This window comes from Ctenopharyngodon idella, chromosome 10, assembly GCF_019924925.1.
Source record: "Ctenopharyngodon idella isolate HZGC_01 chromosome 10, HZGC01, whole genome shotgun sequence".
Classification (NCBI taxonomy): Eukaryota; Metazoa; Chordata; class Actinopteri; order Cypriniformes; family Xenocyprididae; genus Ctenopharyngodon; species Ctenopharyngodon idella.
In genome coordinates, this window is record NC_067229.1 from 46,441,264 (window position 1) to 46,468,098 (window position 26,835).

A 26,835-nucleotide genomic window follows, 5' to 3' on the forward strand; every position below is an offset into this window, starting at 1 on the left:
AGTGACGTCTGCAAACGTCCACTCCAGGTGAGAAGATGAAGAACAGGGTGAAGCTCTACTTGAAGATCAGGAATAGTTTGTTGAGTGGGACGCTTTTCCTCATTGGTTTGTGACAGTGACGTGTTTAAAATATGTGGAGGCAAACTAGTCAGCTTTAGTCATCCAAGTCCTGAGAAGATGATTCTACTTTGCTTTTCTTTGTGGGTGGAGAACCATCTTCACTTTCCTAAAACATGCACACAAACAAACAGAACATTTTGTCATTTTCTCAAGTCATTTCCAGTCTCGATTATTTTCTTCTGAGAGAGAGAGAGAGAGAGAGAGAGAGAGAGAGAGAGTGAAAAATCCACATTCAAAAATCCACCAAAATATCTGACTTCCTGTTGGTCAGAGCTAATGACTGTAAAGTAGAAAGTTGTCCAGCTTAATGAGAACAATATATGTACCGAGTTTAGTGACTGTAGGTTAAACTAACCCCCTACTTTTGTCAAAAGGTGGCGCTATAGAGGCCCTCCTCCCCACCCGTTTCTAAGGCTTTGCCCATGTCTACTGGATGACAATCCTGACATGTGTGTCGAGCAATTTGAAGCATGCTGAGAGTCTCAAAAGCATCCAAAACGAATATTAAAGTTTGATCTGTTGCTGTGGCAACAGTGTTTGAAAAATATCAAAAATCTTTTCACAGGTCTACATGCGCCATGTCTTGACATTATTCTAATGAATTTTGAAGCAAATTGGGTAAAAATAAGAGGGTGATCTCAAAGCATTTTGATAGTGACACACTTCCTGCTGCCGGTTGGTGGCGCTATAACTTTGACTCACAATAGTCACATCCATGTGATCGACCTCCTACAACAAACACACAGCTGAAGTTTCATAAAAATCAATCAATGTATGCAGAAGTTATAACACACTTCCCGTTTCCCTTATCTCGTCATAAATTCGTTGCCTCGCCACAGCCAAACCGTTCGAGATATCAAAAATCCGCTCGCAATTTTGCATCCTCAATGTCATGACTTCATGCTGACCAAGTTTGGTGGTGATCGGATTAATCGCATAGGAGGAGTATATTTTCCAGGGCATGCATTTTTCAAACAACCCATAATAGCCGACTTCCTGTTGAGCTGGCATATAACTTAGAGCACGAAAGTTGTTAGGCCCGATGAGGTCTATATGTGTACCGAGTTTCATACTAATACATGCAAGCGTGTTTGATATATGGACCAAGTTTTCTGCCCCCATTCAAGGGGGCGCCGTAGAGCCCCTGTGCCACGCCCGGGTCCCAGCCTCAGCAGCGTCTTAATGGCTGCAGATTCCAATGTGTGTGCCCATTTTCAAGAGTTTTTTAGCACATTAAGGCCCCCAAAATGCCCCGGATGGTTGAAAAAAAAAAATCCTTAAAAAAACAATAGGGCCCTGCGCCTTAGTGGCTTTGGCCCTAATTAAAGCTGCAAGCAGCGTTGAAAGGGCCCTCTCACCTGGGGCACCACCACCCCCTGGCCTTAGGAAAACAGTGAACAGTGGGCGAGACATACATTTGAGCGGGTAAATATAAGAGAAATATGGCAAAGTCATTTTGATGTGCCACGTTTCCTGCTGCCAGCAGGTGGCGCTTTGACTAACTGAATATTTGCATGTAGATGTGTTCAGGCCAGAACTCTTATCACACATGTGAAGTTTGGGGCAGATCGGACATTGTATGCCTGAGTTACAACAACTTCCTCTTTCATGGCAATACATCAGGCCGTTTCAGTTTCAGGCCGCCACGGACACGCCTTTCAACGAAAACTCAAGATCTTTGCAATTTATCATCGCTAAGGCCATAGGATTAGACTGACCAAATATGATATTGTTCTGGTTAAATCTCTATGAGGAGTTAATCACAGTCTAAAACATGACATTTCCTGTTGCCCGCAGGTGCCGCTTTGACTGTAATTGAATATTGCCATGTAGATGTGGTGATTAGTTGTTCTTATCAATTGTTGTTCTTAACATGTCCCTAGATGGCAGTAGTACCAAACATACAATTGGCAGATACCCAAGAGCATAGAGCTAGAACAAGAAAGTAATAGAGAGCTAAGCACATGTGGAAGTTCAGTGCTGGAGAAATAAAGAGGCTACACGCCAGTTCATACATTTATTTTTCAGAGTATTTATTTAATGAACACCACAGATGTCTTCAGGCCAGGACTCTAATAAACATGTGAAGTTTGGGGCAGATCGGACATTGAATGCCCAAGTTACAACAGCTTCCTGTTTCATGGCGAAGCATCAGACTTTGTCAGGCCACCACGGACACGCCCTTCAGCAAAAACTCAAGATCTTCGCAATTTAACTTTGCAAAGTCCTTTAGATTAGACTGACCAAATATGATGTTGATCTGATTAAAGCTCTAGAAGGAGTTTGTTAAAATACAATGTCTGGAAATGGCAAAAACTGCAAAAATTTTGCAGAGAAAATTTTAAATATCTCACTTCCTGTTGGGTTTTCAGATTTTGCACTAAGGGACTTTTATGTAGGTATTGGGCTGTTACATGTGTCTACCGACTTTCATACTTCTACGTGAAATGTAGAGCGAAGGGCGCTTAATTGAAATTTTGTAGGTGGCGCTATCAAGCCATTTTGCCTCAACAAATTCTTAAACCCATATCAGACGTAAATTTTCACGACTTCTGACACGTGTGCAAAGTTTCATGAGTTTTTTAAAATTAGTTTTATGGTAAGACTTTAGAATAGGGAACATGTATTCACTATTAACTACGACTTTTCACTCAATAAAATTTACTGCTTATTAATAGTCAGTAAGGTAGTTGTTAAGTTTAGGTATTGGGTAGGATTAAGAATGTAGAATAAGGTCATGCAGAATAAGGCATTAATACGTGCTTAATAATTACTAATAAACAGCCAATATTCTAGTAATATGCATGCTAATAAGCAACTAGTTAAAAGACCCTAAAATAAAGTGTTACCAGTTTTTTTAAAAGCATGTTTAAATGCGATTCAATTTCGGAGAAGAAGAAGAATTGACTGAGCAATTCCAATAGGGTCCTCACACCATCAGTGCTCGGGCCCTAATTAAACTAACCGATATTCTTACTGAGATTTGAAGACACTAAGTTATATGAAAATGGCCATTAATAGCTAGCTTAAAGCAGTGATTAATATTAGCATCAGATATTAATGCTTATAAACCAAGTCCTCTCAGATAACTGTGCGTCAGATAACTGTGTCTAAAATACACCACTACTCAGGAACACAAGGGGTCCACAGGAAAATGAGCCAAATCAGGCAATTCAATTGCTTGTAGATCCACTTTTAGCAGCAATAACTTGAAGTAATTATTTTCTGTACGACTTTATCAGTTTCTCACATCATTCTGGAGGAATTTTGGCCCACTCTTCTTTTCAACATTGTTTCAGTTTATTGAGGTTTGTGGGCATTTGTTTGTGCACAGCTCTCGCCACAGCATTTCAGTCGGGTTGAGGTCTGGATTTCGACTGAACTATTGCAACACCTTGTTTTTTGTCTTTTTCAGCCATTCTGTTGTAGATTTGCTTTTGATCTTCGGATCATTGTCCAGTTGCATGTTCCAGTTCCAGTTCAATCTCTCATTATGAAGTTTTATTTAACTAAATTCGGGAGGTGCACGTTCAGGTAAATCAACCAATCAGTGCACGAGGAAGCCGATATATAAAGCCGTCTCTCACGTTTATCCCACGACAAGTTTCACAGCATCCCTCCACCACCCCATCACCTCACTCTTGGCTATCTATCCCAGTTAAGGAGGGGGAGTACTCTGGGTTCGGGCCAAATTCCAAGCTCGGAGCCCTCCCCTGGACAGCACGGCAAATACGCATAAATTACTATACAAATTACTTTATTTTGATTTCATGTACGTGTAAACTTGTGAATTAATATAGTTGTCACTCTTGAAACTTTGAAGTGTGTACTTTGCAAAATGAAAAATAAACCTTTATTCAAATTATGAATGGGCTATATACAGAAAGCGAGCAAAGAGCGCTGATATCATCTTGTATGGCTTGATAAAATGTAAATGATGTCTCTTACTGAAATATGTAGTAGAAAACCCATGAAAGATTTACGTTATTTAAAAAATCCACTACATATTTTGGACAATGGGAGCCATTTTGTTTAGGTGCACAGTGCATTCTACATCGATGACGTCAAATCGAGCTACTGACGCTACCCTGTTGCTATTTTTACCACAACACAACTCGGAATATAATATACGATGCCTCATTGTGTGGCTTTTGGTTGTAATTTTCAGTCAAAGGGCAACAATTCAATTCAATTCAATTCAATTCACATTTATTTGTATAGCGCTTTTCACGATACATATCGTTTCAAAGCAGCTTTACAGAGAATGCATATCAACATTACAATTTGGAGACTGCAGTTAGCTAATAATGTAATAATTTAGGCGATTAACATACAATCACTGTTAGCAATTTAATTGGAGGTAGAAGCAAAGAGCTCCTGGAAAAATGAATTACATATTAACAATAATTAGGATTTATAGAATGTGAATGTGCGTGTTGATCACATCTTCTGAAGTCATCGCAGGAGTTGGCGCCGTCTCTTCCAAAGTTTTAGTCATCTGAGGTCTTCTTAAGAGGCTGGATCCAAACTGAAACTGATGTACTCTCTAGTCACCTCGGGACGGGCGTCCCGAGGTAAAACAGAAAAGCAAATGGAGAATAATTAGCATAGCTGCTGTTCATAACATTAAGCAAAGATAGTCATGTGCAATTGATCTGATATGAGATGGATTATGTGAATGCTTGGCTGAAGAGATGTGTCTTTAATCTAGATTTAAACTGGGTGAGCGAGTCTGAGCCCCGAACATTATCAGGAAGGCTATTCCAGAGTTTAGGAGCCAAATGTGAAAACGCTCTCCCTCCTTTAGAGGACTTAGCTATCCTAGGTACAACCAGAAGTCCAGAGTTTTGTGATCTTAAAGAGCGTGAAGGATTGTAGGGCGATAAAAGATCGGTTAAGTACACAGGAGCTAAACAAGAGAAGAGACGTAAGTCTTCACTGCTTTACTAGCGATAAGAGGAGGCAAGAATGGGAAGTTGTTGTGAAGAATGTAGAATTAAAAATTAAAAATTAACCCTCTACAGCACAGTGTTGCCCTCAAGCAATGGAAAGTTTTCTTGAGCCCTATGTTTAGTAAATTTTTCTTTAAATGATTACAACCCATTAGAAAGGTCGAGAAAGTACCAAAGAACAGTCCAGTAAGGTGTTGGAGTCACTATCAAGCACCATTTAAAGGTGGGACATCCTGTTCTGACACATGGTCACAGGAACACATGGTGTGAGAAGAAGGCAAGATTATTTGCTTTAGTAAGGTGTAGAGAAGACTTTTGTCAGGTTTTATGAAGTTTTTTTTATTTTGCATGTTCAGAAATTCAGTTTTTCTTTTCGTTGCCTCAGGGCAACGTTGTGCGATAAGGGGTACTTTTCGAGGATGTTTTGCACAATACCTCACATTGGCCATAATGTGTTATAAGAAGGGAAGATGCAGGGTTACTGGGTGTGCAGGAACACCCAAAGTGATGTGCAAAAATTGTAACATACACCACTATTTCACAGCAGAGAAGAACTGCTTTTTGAAGTTTTGTACGGACTGAAATCTTATTACATGAAGTACATTATATGGCATGACACACTACAGATACAGACCTATGCATGTATCAAATTCAATATATCAATGTCTTTCAAGTGTTTTTCCCTTTTAACCTAATGTTACGTACAGAAGGGAGCGGAGACACAGGTAAGGGTAATCAGGTTTATTTCAGGTAAAACAGAGCGTGCAAGCAGAGTGCAGGTGAGTTGTAGCAGATGATAGAGTTGACGAGACGTGGTACTGGAACTGATACTTGTCTGTGTTGTTTTAGGAAGCGAGGATGCAGAGAGGCGCGGAACAGACGAACACACTGGAGATCACAGGAGACGTGGAGACAGAAGGGATCACAGGAGACGCTGGAAACAGGTAAGTAGTCATTTTTCAGGAGTCCTGGAGGTAAGTATAACACTGGTATGCGTTAACGAGACCGGACAGTGACTGTGTGAGCTGGCGTGTCTTTTATGTGGCTGTGGTGATGAGTGCTGAATGAGCGTCAGGTGTGGCTTGTCAATACTCAGGAGAGGGAGTGCGATGTGATTGGATGAGTGTAGAGCCTGGCGTGTCTGTGACACCTAATGATATCTTGACATTTTTTTTTTTTTTTTTAAATGGATTTTGATGATAATTTTCTCTATGATTCTGTACCATTGTTGCACAACGTTGCCCTGAGGCAACGAAAAAATATTTTAGGGTGGGGGGAGGGTGGGTGTTACAGTTCCCGTTAGTTTTGGACTCCATCTCCCATAATCCTCCCTGGCCCTCACCTGCACTCACTCCACCACTCTGTTATCACCCACACCTGCAAGCCATTTACACTTCATCACAGCAGTATATAAACACACTACTCTCCTCCCTCAGTGGTCCATTCTTGTTTGCATTTGGACTCTCTTTATGCTTACCTCAAGGACCCCATTGGTACTCACCGTCTCCATTCCTGCGTGCTCCCTGTTTCCTCCTGTGGCTCCGTCTATGTGTGTGTCTCCCGATCCTCATCATCACTCATCCATTCTGATCTCCAGTTGACTACCTTCCATGATCATCATCCCTACAACTCAAAAGACAGTATCAGTCTTTGCATTATCACCATTGAAAGTCTATACCTGCTGTTTACTTACCTGCTTCATCATCTATACCTGCTGTCAGTCCAATAAACTATCACCTATTGCATTCCTGTTGTCTCCGACTCCTCTGTCCGTAACAGTGGGAGGCCAACAATTTATTTATTTATTTTTTTTTTTAATCAATAAAATGTTCCCAAATATTCCACATCATTTTTTGGTTCATTTATTTTTTTCATGTGCCATCAATATGTGTGCAGTAGAGGGTTAAGTATTGACTTTCTTTTGACAACCCTACAGTAATGTATTAGCTAAAAGATGTGTTTGAATTGTATTAAAAGCACTAGAAAAAAAATAATTCTTACAGAATGAAGTACAGCTACAATTTTAGTATAGTCATTGTCTCTTTTGTAAGCAAAATTGTCAGTGTTTCCCACGCTCAACCGGTGGGAAAACTTTTGGCCAATCTCTTCACCTTGATCTGGGTTTGTGAAGGCTCTTTTGTGGTTTTGATGGTGTAGAGTTTAGAGAGCTAAAGAAAGAAGTGGAAATGTTTGTCACACACACACACACAGGTTTGTTTTGCTGAGGACATTCCATAGGCGTAATGGTTTTTATACTGTACAAACTGTACATCCTCTCCCCCTACACTAACCCTACCCCTAAACCTGCTCATCACAGAAAACATTCTGCATTTTTACATTTTTAATAAAACATTGTTTAGTGTGTTTTTAAAGCTATTTTAAATATGGGGACTCATGAAATGTCCTCATATTTCATGTTTACGCCGTAATCCCAGTGTAATACCCATGTCATTATACAAATTTGTGTCCTCATAAATCACAAAAATGCGCCGTACGCACGCACACACACTCACACACAGTCCTCCATAGACATAATGGTTTTTGTACTGTACAAACTGTATTTTCTATCCCCCTACACTAACCCTACCCCTAAACCTACCCATCACAGAAAACTTTCTGCATTTTTACATTTTCAGAAAAAACTCATTCTGTATGATTTATAAGTTTGTTTCTCCATGGGAACCTCAATTTAGGTCCCCACGGTGTACGTGAGTCCCCAGCAGTCTATGTTCATTCAGATTAAAGTCCCCACCGGGATAGAAAAACATGTACACACACACATTGGTTTTCCATGTTTTATGGGGACTTTCCATAGAGATAATGATTTTTATACTGTATTGTGTATTCTGTCTCCTAAACCTACCTTAACTCCTAAACCTACCCGTCACAAGTCAAGTCACCTTTATTTATATAGCTCTTTTTACAATGCAGATTGTTTCAAAGCAACTTTACAGTGGTGACAGGAAAATAATGGGCTGTATTTGGGCTGTACAGCAGCTCTAGAAAATAATGGTGGCATTGTCCAGCTTAAGAAAGTTCAGTGTTGATTTATTTCCATTGTACAATCATTAGTTATTAATTTAATTCATTTATCTATAGCAGCTCTGGAGAAAACAGTGATGTCATCGTCCAGCTCAGTTAGGTTTGCATACAATAGTTTCAATAGACCTTTATCACACTTCCTATATCCGGTAAGTGAAGCAGTTAGTACGTGTAAGACGTAATAAAAGAAAAGAAAAGACCGAACAGCTTCCAGCAGGCCGTCAGACCAAAAAAAGAAGAACCAACGGAAACACATTATATTTATTATAAGTCGCACATGAAGGAAAAACAAGAAAAAAGAAAACAACAACCACAAACTGGTAGAAATTATTAAGGGACCCACGGTCCAAACAAAATTACAATAAAGCCATATTAATTTGGCAAAAACAAAAGAATGATGACATGGAACTAATAATGTGGTACTTCTCGTCAGAGAGACCCAAGGCCAAAATAATAAACAAAACCAAACTAATAAAACAAAACAACAACGTAAATAACCTATCACAAAGAAAATAAAATAAATACCATTAACCTAACCTAACTGCTCTACTCAAAAAATATATATTAGATTTAAACAAAAGGGCAGGTTTCTCCTACATTTTCCCACATTCTAAAGAAAACAAATGATCAAAAGAAACACCTAAAAAGACTAAGAACATTAGTGGTCTGGCGGCTAGCAGGGAGCTTGGAACAGTGCGACCCGCCCAAAGTCACACCGCACACCTCTGAAGAGTGGAAGTGGCATTTTAACAGAACCGCCCGCCGATCAACTCATTACCGCTGGTAGGCGGCAGCACTTCTTGGCGAAAAAGCGGAGATCTACAACTCAAAAGAAAACATTTAACAAAATACAAATATAATGAAAACATAAATAAACATCATAACGTAACACAGTGTATCGTTACTTCCGGTCCCATCGCAACGCAATCAAAACTAATGGCTGAATCCTCTCACCGGTGTTACTGCAGCATGTCCGGCTGCTAATTCTAAATGACGACACCCTTACCTCAGTTTTCATGATTCCCCGACACAGAAGAATTGAGGAAAGCACAGGTGAGACTTATACGGCAGGATGAAGGTTCTTCTAATTTAATACGCAGGAGTACGTTCGTGTGTAGTATGCATTAGTCACTAGTTTAGAGGACTGACACCGTATGGTGAAATAATCACGTATGTTTACAAGCCACTTCTTTCTCAGATCAGATTATGTTGGATTAAAACTACAAGTTCCGCTGAGTTTGGAAAATTCTGTACACAGTAATCATCAGAATATCTCTTCTTCTGTCTCTGAAAATGTCTGGATTTTGAAATCATCCTGCGGATGCTCATTTTAAGAGGCATTTATTCATCTAGGTGATTACAACACACACTGAAGATATACATAAGTAGAAGAATCAGTACACCACTTTGACGAGCACTTCCGGTAACCAAGTCTAATGCAGGCAGATCAGTAATATTATTGAATATTAAGTGTCTCCAACTAAGCAAGCCAGAGGCGACAATGGAGAGGAACTCAAACTCCATCGAGTGACAGAATGGGGAAAAAAAACCTTAGGATAATCCAGGCTCAGTCATAGGGCCAGTTCTGACCAACAAACGAACAGTGTTTGATTATGATTCAGGCAGCGTTACAGGTCAGAAGTCAGCTTGGAATCGGAACATTCAAAATATTTAATCGAGTCCCATCTGGTTGAAGATCAGATTCATCACGCTGGTATGGAGACAGGTTTGTTGAGGATCTGTGCCACTGTCTGCTATATCAATGAGGCCTTCACAGGGGATAGTCTAGTTGACACAATCTCTGCTGACACTTCAGGGATGTGTTGGGGTTGTATTTGGGGTGCAGGTCCTCCATCTGATCTGGATATGGCCCGGATCCGGCTGACTACAGTAAACCTCGGTATAAACAGAGAGACTAATATTAGTAGAAATGACATTTTTCTTATGATGTAACAAGTACATCGGTGTTATAGGAAGTGTTCCCGGTTCTGGCTGACCTAGTTTATGCAGCATAACAATCATTCAATTGATTTGAATAATAGAAATTGATAATGTGTTATGTGTATGCCAGGTTAAAGAGATATGTTTTTAGTCTAGATTTAAACTGACAGAGTGTGTCTGCTTCCCAAACATGGCTAGGAAGACTGTTCCAAAGTTTAGATGCTAAATAGGAGAAGGATCTACTGGACTATAATGCAATAAGAGCTCGCTCAAGTACTGGGGAGCTAAACCGTTTAATGGATTGCAAGTAATTAGGAAGATTTTAAAATATATATTATGTTTAATAGGGAGCCAATGCAGTGTTGACAGAACCGGGCTAATATGGTCATTTTTCCTGGTTCTAGTAAGAACTCTAGCTGCTGCATTTTGGACCAGCTGGAGTTTGTTTATTAAGCGTGCAGGGCAACCACCCAGTAGAGCATTACAATAATCTAGCCTTGAGGTCATGAACGCATGAACTAACTTTGTTAGTGAAAGCATATGTCGTAGTTTAGATATATTATTAAGATGGAAGAATGCAGTTTTACAGATGCTAGAAATGTGGCTTTCAAATGAACAATTGGTATCAAAGAGCACACCCAGAAAACCTTCTGCATTTTTACATTTTCAGAAAACATCACTTGATTTATTAGTATGATTTGTAAGCTCCTTTCCTCATAGGGACCAAAAAATGTCCCCACAAGGACAAGTATTTCATATATTGCCATCATTTCTTCCCATAATGTAGGGTACACCACAACGTGCGCACACACACACACACACACACACACATTTGTTTCACTATATTAGTGTGGACATTGCATAGACTCCAATTGATTTTATATGACATTTTAATATATTAATATATGATATTTTAATAGTATAATGATATTTCCTATGGTCTAACCCTACCACTAAATCTATACCCATCACAGAAACATGCAAAACACTAGATTTAAATAAAAACATGTTTTGGCTGATTTATAAGCATTTTTAACTAGTGAGGACCAGTAAAATGTCCTCACTAGTCAGTTGTCTTTACCATGTCTTTTACCCAACTGATTTTTGTGGCTATTGTCAGGTTTCAGAAACTATAGAGCATGTGCTTAAAAGTTGCAGACAATATGAAGATCAGAGGAAAAAGATGATGGAAGAGTTAGGAAAAGTTGGTCTATCAGGGACAGGAATGAAGGAAATATACTGGAAAGTGGTGAGAATGAACAAGGCAGAAGAAGTATTTGCAGTTTTTTACCAAGGACTGGACTGATGAGGAGAATATGATGTAATGGACATTACAGGAAAATAAACCATGGTGCAACGCTAATGGATGCAAGCTGCCGTTAAACCCTAAAGAAGAAGCAGAAGAACTGTATCTTGTCTAGATTTGTCCCTGTAACTGCTGTTTGGTGAGTCCATTTCAAGTCAAGTTACGTCCATGTTTATGTTCGTTTATTTTTATGTTCATAGTTTTATCATTTCAAGTCTGTGTTTCTTTTTGTATTTGGTTCACGCTTTGGCTAAATAAACTGCACTTGGGTTTAGTACACTAACGTTACAAATGTTTTATTGCAGTTTGCCCTGCAAAACCTAGCTTAGTCATTTACCTGAAGGAGCTTGATGTCATTTATCAGATTTTCAGGGTGGATAGAGCTTGTCATCCATGTGGATAGAGCATGATTGTGATCATGAGCTCCAACCACAACTGTTAGGTTCTCACCTCTGTCAAGATGAGGAAGAAAACATGCATTTTTGTGGTAAATAAGGACTGTTTAAACTGAGTTTTGCATTTTAGGCCTGACCTATAACAATATGCATTGACAACCATATTGTATTAACATACTTTGTTATGATGCTTACACTGTAAAGCTACAAACAATTAGCGGTAACGCTTTAGATTACAGCCCGGAAAGTAATGCGTAATTACAATGTATTTACAGCGTAACTTCTGGTAATTATAGTGTATCTATAAAATAAGTATGTGTAAGTATAAGGGGACAATATGTAAAGTCTTGGGAATAAAAGGGTAATAACCAGGAAAATAACAAATTACTTATACTGTAAATATTTTAGAACTAAGGGGTACTTATACTATTATGATAGATAACAATCTTACATTTGGGAGCAACATACACTGGGCACCTTTTTGTAATAATAGTGTACAAATATATAAAGGCTTTTTTTAATTAAGAGGTAAGCAACATATCAGTGCATTTACACAGTATTTTGTTTTTATTGCAAAGGTGCACTGATTAAGTTGTTTCAAGGCAATTAAAACTACAACTATAGCAATTTTTTTTTTTTTAGTCTGGGGAAATATACTCTTGTTCCATGTAGTTACAGGGTAAGTACAAGTTCCAAGTTACACTTGGAAACCTTTATTTGAAAAACAACTTATTTCAAAACAGATTTAATGTTACAACACTTCTTATTCATTTCTCTTGCTTGGCTTCTCCTCTTGTTCCTCTTCTTCTTTTTCTTTCTTTAATTTCTGTATGTATTAAAAGAAATACAGTACACCCAGAAATATCCTCACCATTTACTCATCTTTTACCCTCATGCATCCAAGATGTGTACGACTTTCCTTCTTGGACTAACCATGAGCAATACATTTGTAACTGTTAATCTTTGTTAATGTTATTTAATAAAAATACAGCTGTTCATATCATCTTATGTTACTTTACAGTGCATTAAATAATGTTAACAAATACAACTCTTGATTTTAATGATGTATTAGTAAATGTTGAAATTAAGGTTAAACATTAATGAATGCTGTAGAAATGCAGTTCATTATTAGTTAATAATGTTAACTAATGAACCTGATTTGTAAAGACGTGTTAGTGAATTTGTTGAGATTAGCAGTCTGTTAAACTCGTTTTACAAGTATAATAAACACAAAAAGGAGTTGAGTATTGTGCATTTTTTTTCTCTTACTACTATTTTTTTTTATTGGTTGTTTAATATTTTTTCCTTATAATGAAAACTGAAAACACTACACTGGAAGTTCCTGTTTCAAACTGACAAAGTCTTCATTTTTCTTTTTAAATATCGCAATAAATATTGTATTGTGAACTTTATATCGAGATATTATCGTATTGTGAGATTTTGATATCGTTACATCCTTAGTACCTAGTCAGTAACGTTGTTGACCACCACGCAAATGCATTTGGGGGTCCCCTGCTGACCAAGCAATTAAATCAGTTGATGACTGCTGTTACAGCAGCGCCGGTGACCTCATTTATTATATATAAACATTGCTTCTGTAACCAAATTTGAATGCTGAAAACATTGTTCACTGAGGCGATGCTCCCTATACACAAACTACACAAGTTGCATAGGGCCCCTGAATCACCAGGGGCCCCCTTGCTCATCACTATATAAAATAAACATGACAGTAATTTACCATAATATGAATATTTCTTTATTACATGCAAATATATATGCTAAACTTGCTTATTTACATGCTCCAGTTCACTGAGATTTACATGGAACAGCCATAAGGATTTGAAGTGAAGTCAGACATGGGAGAAAAACTAGTCAGCAAGCTGAATAAGTCACTGTATGGTTTAAAACAGTCAGGTAGAAACTGGAACAAAATGTTACATGACTACCTGAGAATGATTTTGTTCAGAATTTAGTCAATCACTGTGTGCGCAGTAAACAGAAAAGAAGAAAAAGAAAAGAAAAAAGCTTTGTCAAAGAACCCACTGTGCTGACCAAGATGTAAACATGTTGATATTAGGTATCATTTTATTCGATCCGCACTCAGTGATGGCCAGATGACAACTGAGTATTGCCCCACAGAAGAAATGGTGGCTGATGTCATGACTAAACCAATGACAAAAAGTTAGAAAAACTCATGTTTGCCATGTAAATCCTCATGTTTTATGTTATTGTATACAGTACTGCACAGTATGAGAGCATGTGGGGGTGTTAACATTTGTAATGGGTGTGCCCTCATACTGATGACGTGTATCTGGTTATCTATAAATGGACAAATAAAGAGGTTCCAGTTTGACAGAGAAACCGAGTGATGTGCATATATTTGCATAAACGTGTATGTTTTATATATATATACATATATATTATACTTATACACATATATTATACTTAATCTGCCCATGTGTGATGTAATCCATGTCTTATTGTAAATTCTGTTAGATGTGAAAAATCAGTCGAGAGCTGTGGTTACATCTTTACAAAGCTCTTTATTTAAAACTCAAATTCTGGAGGATTTACCAGACTTTGTGTTTTTATTTTTTTTAAGCAGCACAGTTTATGATATCATTCCTGTTTTGAATTTAATTTTAATTTTGATCAACAGTTTTGGGTATTTCAGTTTTTCCCATTCAATGAGATCTGAGTCTACAGGGATGACTGGAAAGTGAAGGTGTTGTCTAAATTATATATGGTTGTGACAATGAGAACACTTTGACTATAATTGATGCTTGCCATGTGATACTTTTATTGAAAGAAGGTTTATGGAAGAATTCAAGAATAACATTTCTTCCTTCTTTAGTTTCCATGAAGTCACTATACATTTCCAACTACTTCCTGGATCCACTGAATATATGCTGAAATCTTAGTATACACATTAGGATGATCAGGTGAATTACAGTGATCTTTTTTACTGAAAGCTGTAACACCAACAGCAGTGTTTCCACAAACCAAAGGACCTCCTGAATCCCCCTGTTAAGAAACACAGATCAACACGTCAGTAGTGAAGCCAGTTCATACATTACCATAAAGTCTGTGAATCATCTTTTGAACGTACATTGCAGGTTCCACCATCGCCATATACACAGATCATCTTTGAGACTGAGTATATCGCTCCCCATCTCTTGCTACATTCTCTGTTATTCATTATAGTCACTTTTGCCTCCATTAGAACATTGCTTCCTCGGCCATTATCCATCAGGCTTCCCCAGCCCGCAACACTACAGGCAGTATCTGCTTTGACGTCTTCTTCCTTTGGTAATGGGATCACTCCAACCTTGTTGTTTAGTTTGACTTTTTTCTCTAGCTATAATTAAAAAATACAACCATTTTTAATAAACAATCTTTTATATGACTGAAATTTGTTGGATTTTGCTGTTGTTTTTGAGGTTATTACAGAAGCCAAAAAGGCCAAGTTGAGTTTTTTTATTTGACTCTTTATTTTATGCTGTGCACTTGGCCATTTACACAGAAATGATTTAAATCCCTTCAGTAATTTTAAAAGTAAGAATTTGCAATAGAAATTCAAACATAGTGGTTTGTGCTACTGTTTCCTGACTGGATATTATTTTGAAAAACTAAATATAGTACAGGTTGTTACCTTCAAAAGCATGATGTCATCATGAGGTTGATAATGAATGTTTTCTTCATAGTTTGGATGAGGGATGTAGGACTTCACGCTGATGTGATCTGAACTCTTGCTGTCCCTTAAGTCATGAGCTCCAACAACAGCCGTCAGAATATTACGTCTGTTGAAAGAGCGTATTGGAAATGGTAATTTATGTCACAACTGATATACAGGGTGCACTTCAGTCATTATCATTCAAAAGTAATTTTAAGTCAATATTGCAGTTCACTCTAAACAAGCTCTTACTCGTTCCAGCAATGTGCAGCAGTCAGGACAAACTGATCAGAAATGAGGAATCCACCACAGATATGGTACCCACTCTCCTGAAGAGAAACTATGTAAGGTCTGGAGTGGGGTTTGGCTTCTTTTCCATTCACTATACCCACATTCACATGAGCTGAGAGAGAGATAGTGCTGTTAGCAGGGCTGGGTAGGTTACTTTTAAAATGTATTTCACTACAGATTACAAAATACATGCTTTAAAAAGTAATTTGTAACATATTTCGTTAGATTACCCAAGTTTTGTAACTTAATCTAAATACTTCAGAATACTTTGGAATACTAATAACACAAAAACAAGGTGATTGCGAGTTTTTATCTCTCAAATCTGACTTCTCAGAATTGCGTGATATAAAGTTGCGATAAACTCACAATTTTATAGAAAAAAAGTCAGAATTATGAGATAAAAAGTCGCAATTACCTTTTTTTTTTTTTTACAATTACAAGGGACTCATAAACAACTATTGCAAAACATGAAAATAGCTGACAAACAGTTAAGATTCAAGGGTATGTACATTTTTGAATGGGGCAATTTTTATAAATTCAGTCATTTTGTCTTATGTAAACATCTGTTGAAATAGCTTATTCAGGACAGTACTAAATAAAAATAACATGCCATTTTTATGATCCCTCTTATTTTGTTAAAATGATTAAAATATTAAAATATTGCATATTCTGCAAGGGGTATGAAACTTATGAGCAGAACTGTAGCTTTGGATGCTTTTGCAGTGTCAGAGCCAGAGAATCACCAATTGCTGTTTACATTAATGTTTAAATTAAATAAATGATACTAAAATTCAAAGTAATCACTTTGGTAATCTAAAATACTTTTCGGGTCTAACTGTAATTTGATTACCACCCATTTAAAATATAACTGTAATGAAATACAGTTACTCAAATTTTGTATTTTAAATATGTAACTAAGTTACATGTATTTCGTTACTCCCCAACCCTGGCTGTTAGTCAACTTATTCAGCAAATACCAATTAAACACTCATAAAAGTCATCATAATATGCTGTTAAATAATCAGTCTCACCAGTGAAGGTCAGGTGTGGCAGCAGAGAGGCCAACAGGAGCAGAGAGATGATGATGGTCATGATGAAGATGATCAGTGAGCTCTCACTGGCTAAACATGTTATAAATATACTTCAAAGGTGGGTGGAGCCACTGAGATGACTTACGTTTTTTAATATTGTATTATGATTAACACGGTAAAAAAGTATTGTTCTTGTTAATCCTTGTGGTTTCATTGAAGCCACAGATGGTTTGGATGATAAGAATTAAGACTGTAAGCATGCATTTTGAATATTTTACAGCTCATAACCGTATATATCATTAACTGATATAATGTTAGTATACAAACTTATTTGAACTACAAAATGTGCTTTGCACCTTGTGAAGTTCATCAAAATTGGCTTTCATGAACCACAACAAACACTTATGTACACTATGTACACAGTTATATACACTAATCAGCCACAACATTAAGACAACCTGTCTAATAACATGTAGGTCCCCCTCATGACTTTACCAGCAGATCCTTAACTTCTGCAAGTTGTAAGGTGGGGCCCCTATGGGTCGGTTTTGTTGGTCCTACACATCCCATACATTTTCAGTTGGATTGAGATCTGGGGAATTTGGAGGCCAAGGCAACACCTTGAACTCTTTATGTTCCTCAAACCATTCCTGAACAATTTTTTTGCAGTATGTCATGGTGCATTATGCTGCTGAAAGAGGCCACTGCCATCAGGGAACACTACTGCCATGAAGGGGTGTATGTGGTCTGTAACAATCTAACATTGCCCAGAACATTACACTGCCTCCGCAAGCCTTCTTCCCATTGTGAATCCGGCTCCCATCTCTTCCTAAATGACGCGCACACACACACACACACACACACACCCGGCCATCCACCTGATCAAAAAGAAAACATGAATCATTAGACAAGGCAACCTTCTTCCATTGCACCATAGTCTGATGCTGACATGCCCGTTGTAGGCGCTTTTGGCTGTTGACACTTACTGGTCTGCAGCTACGCAGCCCGATAACTATACACTCTAAAAAATGCTGGGTTGTTTCAACCCAAATTTGGGTCAAATATGGACAAACCCAGCTGTTGGGTTAATTTTTTTTAAATTAAATGTTTAACCCAGCGGTTGGGTTTGTCCATATTTGACCCAAATGTACAACCCAGCATTTTTTAGCAAACTCTAATACACTTTGTGCTCTGACACATTTCTGAATCAAGTTTTTCAGCAATATGAGCTACAGTAGCTCTTTTGTGTGATTGGACATGATAGACTAGCCTTCGCTCCCCAGTGGGCCTTGGGCCCCCATGACCCTGATGCCGGTTCATCTTCCTTGCACCACGTTTGGTGAGTACTAACCACTGCATCCTGGGAAATCCACCACAAGGCTTGCCATTTTGGAGATGCTCTGAACCAGTCATCTAGTCATCACTATTTGACCCTTATCAAAGTCACTCAGATCTTTTCACTTGCCCATTTTTTCTGTTTCCAGCTCATGAAAGTCAAGAAATTAAAGCCCTAGTGTAAGTTCTGCCGGGAAGACTCAAATGTTACATCACTTACTAGTTTAGATCTAACCAATCATTATCTATAAGTATAAAAGATTGGTACTTACACGTCTGAGTTTGCAGATGCTGACGCCAACCTTCACCTCCATCCTCCCCACCACCACCAGGATGGTCCCTGTCCTTACCTCCCAGGGGGTCGGCTACGCCCCTGCCTTCATCTTCAGGCAGGAAATGCAGGTCCGCAACCCTCAGGATGTGAGCTACGGACGGGCCCTGCGCCAATGAACTTTATCTTACCATATTTTGCTTGCTGATTGTTAATAAATATCATTGTTACATTATCTTGCCTCCCGAGTCTTTCTGGTAGAACTGACTGTTCAGTTTCTGCCTATATCCCTCCCCTTTACTGGTGCCACTGTAATGATAAAATCAATGTTACTCACTTTGTCAGTTTTAATGTTGTGGCTGATCAGTGTATACTCATACTGTAACCCTGCTTTGTACTTTTAGTGGAAAATTGTGTAGTACAAATGTTGACAAACTACAATTAGGCTACTAATTGCTTTTCAAAGCTTCGAATCAATTCGCAAAATGATTCAGTTTCGAAGCGTTCGAAACACCACACGCTGGTGACACCTGCTGGTCAAAACAGTGTAAATGCAACAAAAACTCAGACCAAATATGCATAAAAACATCTTTTATAAACCCATCGCAAATGTTTTATTGAAAGTGAAATCTATCAAATGCAATTAACTAATTATCTGATCATATTAAATATCAAGTGTCTGTATAATATGTGATCTTTTATCATTTTCCAGGGCTTGTTTGTTTTGTTTGTTTCATGTATTGCTCAGCTAAACAGGCCAATAAGAGACTATTTATCACTGCATCACACCACCCCCTACTGTCTCGTCTAGTACAACAACCCCCTAAAGCAGCCAGATGAAATAAAAAACAAAACATATAAACTATACCATATTCACAAAGGAAAACCAAAACACATACAATTGTACATGAACTTTGAACACTGGGAAGAACAGTGGTCTAATACACGATCAGCTCCCACACAATCACATGTTCAATACACCTACATTCATACACCATTAAATATACAAATCACATTTAGACCATACATTACAATTAGTTAGCCTTGTATATTTAAAATAAATAAATAAATAAAAACACCTACCTAGAAAAAATAACTGTTGGCTAAATATGCACTATATTACATATTTATATATTTTTACTCATATCATTAAAAATATTATAACATTATTAGTATAAAACCCGCAATATATTCATTTGAGTTTTTTCCTTTAATAATATAGGTCTACCAGGCAGCTAACAGGGCTCCCTGTGTGTTTACAGCATTAGTCGAGAGATTTTTCCCTTGAGAAAAATTAACATATAGCTACTGTATAATCCGAATTAATCGATATTAAATAAGATCGGAATCCAATAGTAAGCTTATGAGTTTAAATCGTGAAATATGTGTGTTATAAAGCCGTGGACACACTTAACGACTGAACTGAACACACTATGATTTTAAACGCTGACTGTAAACACCGACTGAACGCAACTGGCTCTGAAATGCACGTAGCAATGCGGGAAAATGTCGTTAGGGGGCGTGCAATATCAAATAAATATAGGTCTCGTATTGAATAAAACCTTTTCGATCTTCAGTTAATCTTGTTTTGTTTTGTTTTTTACCAACAAAAAGCATACAAATACTAAACTACAGAAAATAAAATACTATAAACTCAACAGACTTCGATGTGTTAAAGTTTTTTTATTAAAACAAATTGAATATGCTAAAAACAAGCACTAATGATGGAATAAATAAAAGCAAAATTAATCAACTGTACAAGACAAAATCATTTCAAGAAAACATGGTCCCAATGTATCTAGAGTTTTTCATCATCATGAGTTCTTTGTACGTTACATCAGATTGAAATCAGTGTGGATTTGTTGAAAAATGATATTTAAATACTGCCAGATTGTGTTCAGTGAAGTTGATTTATCATCCATCGATCAAGAATTACGTTCCAGCTCAGCTGGTTTGGAAATGAGGTATATATCGAGTCATTTTGACATGTAACAAAATATTCTTCCTCCCCCGATGGTAAAAAGCAGTGATGCTTTCAAAAGCTTAAAAAAAACAACAACAACAAAAAAAAACAACAACATAGTCCTAAAATTTAAAAAAGTAAAAAACCACGCATCATGGAGCCAGAAGGCACACAAACCAGTAGAGAAACAAACTAAGCACCTGCACTATAACCATACAACAACCTTTGCGAAGTAGTTAGAAAAACAACTAGTAGACTCATTGAATTAAATAATAAATGACTTAAAACGAAGATGATCACAGCAGCAAATCCATCTTTCATCTTGACAAATCTATGCAGCGCATTCACTCTCGTCACTGTTAAACTAACGCTGTATGTCGTGCATGAGTTTGATGGAGCGAGGCTGGAGGTGTCTCACAGGATCAGGTCAGTCTTTCGGCCTCAGTTCACCAGCACAGTGACGTCTGCAAACGTCCACTCCATGTGAGAAGATGAAGAACAGGGTGAAGCTCTACTTGAAGATCAGGAATAGTTTGTTGAGTGGGACGCTTTTCCTCATTGGTTTGTGACAGTGACGTGTTTAAAATACGTGGAGGCAAACTAGTCAGCTTTAGTCATCCAAGTCCTGAGAAGATGATTCTACTTTGCTTTTCTTTGTGGGTGGAGAACCATCTTCACTTTCCTAAAACAGCACACAAACAAACAGAACATTTAGTCATTTTCTCAAGTCATTTCCAGTCTCGATTATTTTGTTAGGTAAGTGATGCTTTCACCTGAGTGTTTGTCGAGGTGTCTGATGGCGACTCCTTCTCCTCTAATAACTGAGTATCTTTTTTGCTTGTTGAGGTCTCTGAAGTGGTGGAGTTACAATTCCCTGTGAAAATAAAACACAACCGTGATTCATTACATTTACTGTATTTCAGCTGGTAGAACTCAGATACAGCGTTTCGAATACCATCTACACCAGCAGGGATTCTTAATTCTGGCCCTCAAAATCCACTTTCCTGCAGAATTTACCTCCAACCTCGATTAAACTAACCTACCTGCAACTTTCTAATAGTCCTGAAGACCTTAGCTGTGTTCAAAATCGTCCCCGTACCCTCATTCATTATTCCCAACAATACTCCACTAATATAGTTCGCTTGAAGGAGTGAATGAAAACGAGTGAGTAAATTTTGGGACACATGAGTGCGCCGGAAGGGTTGCCACTTTTGCATTGTTAAACAGCAAGCACAAACTATCATTTGAAACTTAGCAAACTGGCAGCTCCAGTAGTAATGAAAAGATTTATCTTGAACTCTGTCATGGAAACCAGCATGTTTAAACCTTAATTAAACAATTTAATAACCAAATAAAAAGGAATTTATTCCCGTATGATATTACACTGTACCCACATTGGACCAGCGGTTTGGAAAATGAATGGATGCATGATTTAGCTGCAGACGCCATTTTCTGGCGAGACACGGAAAATTCATTCAGCACGACTCTCGCAGTGCATTATGGGTATTCTCTAGCCGTTGGCTGCAACTTAGTCAGCTGACTTGTTGCCTCGCTGCCCTATCAGGCAATGACTTTGCAGGCAGTGTTTGCGCATGAAGGCACCTCACGAAACTGATTTCAGACAGTCTAACCGTTTAATGATCTACAGCAAAATAGTGCAAGCTGATTGAGGTGATAACTAAGCGAATATTTAATTACTACAATAGTAATTTCTCGCTAGAAATGACATCAAAAGTGAAAAACAATGGTCAAAAACGTACATTTAGGCCAAAAGCATTTTTAGCCAGCTGAAAACGCTAGATACTCAATATCCGCGGCACTGTTACTTGTAACTGATTTCGCAGATAATTTGTTTCAGACTAATTATACGTTTACACAACAACAATATGCTTAAAATGGAGAAGTTTTTCCTTTGAGTTTTCTGCGTACAGACAACACCATTGTCAAAACGATCCCCACATTCACACGGATTTGCGAAAATGACTAAAAACACTGTATTCTGCTGCCAGGCCATTAGATGGCGATGAAACACCATAGACTGAACATGTAATACGCATGTGCATGATATCATCATTTCCACAGATTCACGTTTTTGTAGTTTAAGCTGGGTGCACACTGTGCGATTTATAATAGTCCTTTACGATTGATCAAGACGCGTTAAAAAACGGACGCGCGCTTGAAAACTTGTCCAGAGTTTTACATCATCACCCCACACACATTCGGTGACAGTGAGCTGCATTACACGCGAGACTGAAATGGTGGCTAACAAAGAAATCTCTAGTGTTAATTTTGATCACGGCTTATCTTGAAAAACGAAGACGATTTGACGTTTGTCGTAGGAGAATTCACACTGCAGGACTGTGCGCCAAATCTTCTGACACTGCCAGAATTTCGTCGGAGGTAAAATTTGATCGCAACAGTCATTAATCAGCTGTTGGTGAACATGTCAAACTGGCGATCAAAGACTACAGATTAATTTTGCCTAGGATTATAGGAATCTTTTAGGATTCTCAAAATTTGTCTCAGACAACCAAATCGTGGCCAAAATCGCAGAGTGTGCACCCGCCTTTACACGGAGACTGTTTTAAAAAACTTGCACTTTGAAACCCGTTTTCAAAAGCTTGCATTTTCAGGCACTCAAAACGGCGTTGTCGTGTAAATGAACAGCCAAAATGCATTAAAAGTTTTATGTTTTTAATTGAAAACGGTGTCGTGTAAACGGACCCTTAAAATGTCGACACAATGTAGAGTACTTGCTATGTATGTTCGCAGACCAGCAATATTAATTTCTCATCCATTTTGCTCCGTTCTCTGCTTGTTGACGTCATTGCACAGCAAGAATGTTGTGACAGTCGGTCGATGTTGTATTTGTACAACATCGACCTCCTCTCTGATTGGACGGCTGGCTAAAAAGTGACAGTGATGAGCGCAGTTTAACATTCTTCAACTCGAGGCGACCGGTAAAAAAAAACGCTCAGCGCCTCGTTACGCTCCTGCCGTTTAAAAAAACGCGACGCTCCCATTGAAAACAATTTGAAAAGTACGCTACCCGCTGGAAAAAACGCTTTGGTGGACACACGGCCTTACACACAAACTGACCACCAACCGCAACTTTCAGATGCCATCTTTATTTTTTAGCTCAACTCTCACAGAATGGAAAGCACAGGATTGTGGGATATCAAAGGCAGTAAAGGATACATCTATGCTGCCTTCAAAAATTGATCAGATGAAGGTATCTCAGGAGACAGGAAGTGAAGCTAACTTTGGATTCGGACGTGCCTTGATGCCTTCCTACCTTGGAATGCGTCCTCCGAAGGCAACATTTTTCAGTTTTCAGATGCAGTCTTTGAGTGTACATCAGTTGTACACTCATTATTCTGCTGCATTATGGGATTGAATGAGTGCACTTGATAACGTCCACTATAGTTTGGGACACCACTACGAATGGCTGTCCCCTCAAATAGTGCACTATTTAAGGGTATAGGGGGCGATTTCAGACACAGCCCTTCATTAGCTTGTTCAGGTGCATTTAGATTTGGAGCTAAATTCTGCAAAAAAGTGGGGCAGAATTGAGAACCCCTGATCTATACGAATAAATAACCAAAGTCAAGCTCCATTAATTTTGTGTGATCTCCAAAAGCCTTAATACACTGATTTGTGTAAGCATGAGATTTATTTGTGTGATCACAGTGGATTTCGCACCTTTGTCAGGGGATGGCGTATGTTCTGCCTTGCACTTGTTTCCATCAGCGTGAGCAGCAGCAGTGGCCTCTGGTGTCGGGCTCGTGCTACAGCTGTTCTCCATCTTCACCGGAGAGGAATCGGCTATTGAGCTCTGATTACTGTTCTCATCTATAAAAGAAACCGCAGCTTGCCATTTAAGGGTCAATGCTGTCAAATTATGTTATGCACATCCTTAAAATGTTGGCATGGTTAAAGATTAGTTCACTTTCCAATTAAAATTTCCTGATAATTTACTCATCCCCATGTCATCCAAGATGTTCATGTCTTTCTTTCTTCAGTCGAAAAGAAATGAAGGTTTTTGAGGAAAACATTCGAAGATTTTTCTCCATATAGTGGACTTCAATGGTCTCCAAACGGTTGAAGGTAAAAATTACAGTTTCAGTGCAGCTTCAAAGAGCTTTAAACGATACCAGACGAGGAATAAGGGTCTTATCTGGAGAAACGATCGGTCATTTTCCAAAATTTTTTGCCAAAACCGCACTTCCGTATTCTTCAAAAAGCTTACGCTGAATGTCCTACACCTTCCCTATTCAACTTAAGGAACGAACGCGGCGCCAGTTCTGTTTTTTCCGTAAGTAGAATAGGGAAGGCGTAGGACATACAGCGTAAGCTTTTTGAAGAATACGGAAGTGCGGTTTTGGCGCTTTTTTATATAAAGCGCATACGTTTAAAAAATTTTTAGAAAATGGCCGATCGTTTCTCTAGATAAGACCCTTATTCCTCGTCTGGTATCGTTTAAAGCCCTTTGAAGCTGCACTGAAACTGTAATTTTGACCTTCAACCATTTGGAGACCATTGAAGTCCACTATATGGAGAAAAATCCTGGAATGTTTTCATCAAAAACCTTCATTACTTTTCGACTGAAGAAAGAAGGACATGGACATCTTAGATGACATGGGGGTGAGTAAATTATCAGAAAATTTTCATTTAAAAGTGGACTAATCCTTTAAGAGACGCTTCCTCTGACTGACCGTGCATGTCCATCATTCCCGGAGAGGAACTGTTCTCTGGAGTCGTCACCTCCGATCCGTATTTCTCCTCTCTGCCCTTCTTCTTTTTGTTCTTCTGTAAAGCAGAAAAGAGGCCAGACAGAATATCGATGAACTACAACTTCATAAAAGGAAGCAATACACAATAGTCAGTTGCACACTTACATCATCTGACTTTGTTTCAGTCACTGGGACCCATTTGAAGATACGTAGTGAAGTGTCTCCAACCGTCACCCATTTTTTCTCCCTGTGAAAAAAAAAGAAAAAGATCTGAAGCATGGACAGAAGTACTTCAATGGCTATTTGACTACTAGTAAACATTATTCAATAGCTGACATCAGCAGAAAAGGAAAATCATTAAGAGGAACTCGTATTCTGATTTAAAAAGGCAAATATTTTCATTGCGTATTAAGAAAGTAAATGGGTCATTATTGATTTTGCGTTGACTTTAAGTAAAATACACTTATGAACTTTTTTTTTTTTTTTTTTGCAACAGAAGTACTGTTAAAATAGCATACCATATAATATATGATGATAGCAAGGGCCATATTCAACACAAATAATATATATAATGAAATTAGACAATTAAAAAAACAGCACACATCCAATAAAAAAAGACGGAATCAAAAAACAAATGCATTATTGCACAGGAAAAACAAGGTAAAATGTTGTGCTTCATATCATCAAATGCTTGCACTCCAAATATGTACATATTTTTTTATTAAATGAAAATAAATACAGGTAAACATTAGTTTAAAATGTATAAAAATAACAATCTTACATAAAAGACATCTTTTAAATGTTGCTTTAATCTTGATAATGAAATATCAGGCATGCAGTCGCTAACTTCCCTGTCCCAGCCCCCACAGCGCTCCATGTGTTCAGTTTTATTTGATGTAAAGAGCTGCATTTCAACTCACTGTGTGTTAGAGCGATTGTGACTCTCGCGTGCACAGGTGAGTTTATCTAGTCTTTCATCCCCCAAAACGCACAGATGTTACACATCACAGTGCGCCAAACTGCAGAGAGAAATGGCTTCATGTGACTGCAACGAAATGGCTTCTGGGTTCAACCCACTTCATCTCCATCAGAAACCTTTGAAATCCGCATCAAAACATTCATTTTTAGTGTATGGTGTCGGGTGCGCGCACAGCACCTGGCGTGCGCTCGAGTTCACTTGGAAATTGCGCTCAAAAATGACCCATATAATTTCACTCTCTGTCCTTCTCGTTTGTTCTTTCTCTCTCCTCCCCCACAAGCGCATTTTTTTCTCCGGTGGAACAAACAGGGCTTTTCCCGCGATCTTACCATTTTCGCACTTTCTCAATAGCGGCCATAACGCGTTTGATGTCATCTTTGGCTCTGCTCCGGGTCTCCGCGCGCACTGACCTGCCAGACATTCCCGCCGCTCGATAATATTTTTAAGCTCGCCGGCAGTTCACACACACAATGCGCGCACACACTCACATACAGTGAACGCTGGGCCGGGAGCGCGCCTGCGCCAAATACACAACGAGCGAGTCCTACAAAACCCCATTCAAAGTCTTTTGTTCTTTCGGCGTGTTTTTCATCCGCACATTTTGCGTGTAATAATTAACGAAATCTTGTAAAGGTTCTTTTTAATGCATAGGTTTGTCATTTGGTAGCTACTTTTATCAGTAAGACAATACGTTTATAAAACACTAAATGAAAACGTGATTTTAATTCAGTATTTCATAACGACATTAAATATTTACTATTTAAATATTCAATATTAAAATCCATATTAATATCCACACTTTA

General features: G+C 38.2%; 2 protein-coding genes and 1 long non-coding RNA gene across 5 annotated transcripts in view; 1 reads left to right on the plus strand and 2 right to left on the minus strand.

The window, feature by feature from the left end:
- Positions 1 to 20,543, plus strand: part of LOC127521013 (uncharacterized) — a 175,286-nt gene extending 154,743 nt beyond the window's left edge. The window contains exon 2 of the long non-coding RNA XR_007932261.1: positions 20,322 to 20,543. This is a non-coding gene — a long non-coding RNA (uncharacterized LOC127521013). The remainder of the gene's footprint in view (positions 1 to 20,321) is intronic.
- Positions 1 to 26,570, minus strand: LOC127521012 (B-cell CLL/lymphoma 7 protein family member A-like). 3 transcript variants are annotated; one of them, XM_051909844.1, is made up of 6 exons: positions 26,362 to 26,570; positions 25,219 to 25,300; positions 25,036 to 25,129; positions 24,023 to 24,172; positions 21,094 to 21,194; positions 1 to 226 (listed from the first exon to the last, which is right to left on the minus strand). In XM_051909844.1, exons 1-6 carry the CDS (start codon positions 26,451 to 26,453, stop codon positions 155 to 157), a joined length of 591 nt encoding a protein of 196 aa, XP_051765804.1. In that variant the 5' UTR covers positions 26,454 to 26,570; the 3' UTR covers positions 1 to 154. The 3 variants fall into 3 exon arrangements, with proteins under 3 accessions (XP_051765804.1, XP_051765805.1, XP_051765806.1); XM_051909845.1 differs by lacking the exon at positions 1 to 226 and adding an exon at positions 20,026 to 21,002; XM_051909846.1 differs by lacking the exons at positions 1 to 226; positions 26,362 to 26,570 and adding exons at positions 20,910 to 21,002; positions 25,835 to 25,941.
- On the minus strand, positions 14,533 to 16,866 carry LOC127521005 (granzyme B(G,H)-like). The gene is made up of 5 exons (XM_051909835.1): positions 16,752 to 16,866; positions 15,682 to 15,832; positions 15,409 to 15,556; positions 14,866 to 15,114; positions 14,533 to 14,780 (listed from the first exon to the last, which is right to left on the minus strand). The coding sequence occupies exons 1-5, from the start codon at positions 16,810 to 16,812 to the stop codon at positions 14,625 to 14,627; spliced, it is 765 nt and encodes a 254-aa protein (XP_051765795.1). The 5' UTR covers positions 16,813 to 16,866; the 3' UTR covers positions 14,533 to 14,624.
- Positions 26,571 to 26,835: the final 265 nt, after the last annotated feature.

Coding starts and splice junctions, on each gene's coding strand:
- LOC127521005 (XM_051909835.1), bottom strand. CDS start 16,812: ATGACCATCATCATCTCTCTGCTCCTGTTGGCCTCTCTGCTGCCACAC. Junction 15,557..15,681: donor GCTGCACATTGCTGGAACGA/GTAAGAGCTTGT, acceptor CTCTTTCAACAG/ACGTAATATTCTGACGGCTG. Junction 14,781..14,865: donor GCGATGGTGGAACCTGCAAT/GTACGTTCAAAA, acceptor GTTTCTTAACAG/GGGGATTCAGGAGGTCCTTT.
- LOC127521012 (XM_051909844.1), bottom strand. CDS start 26,453: ATGTCTGGCAGGTCAGTGCGCGCGGAGACCCGGAGCAGAGCCAAAGAT. Junction 25,130..25,218: donor CTGAAACAAAGTCAGATGAT/GTAAGTGTGCAA, acceptor TCTGCTTTACAG/AAGAACAAAAAGAAGAAGGG. Junction 24,173..25,035: donor GGGAATGATGGACATGCACG/GTCAGTCAGAGG, acceptor TTTCTTTTATAG/ATGAGAACAGTAATCAGAGC.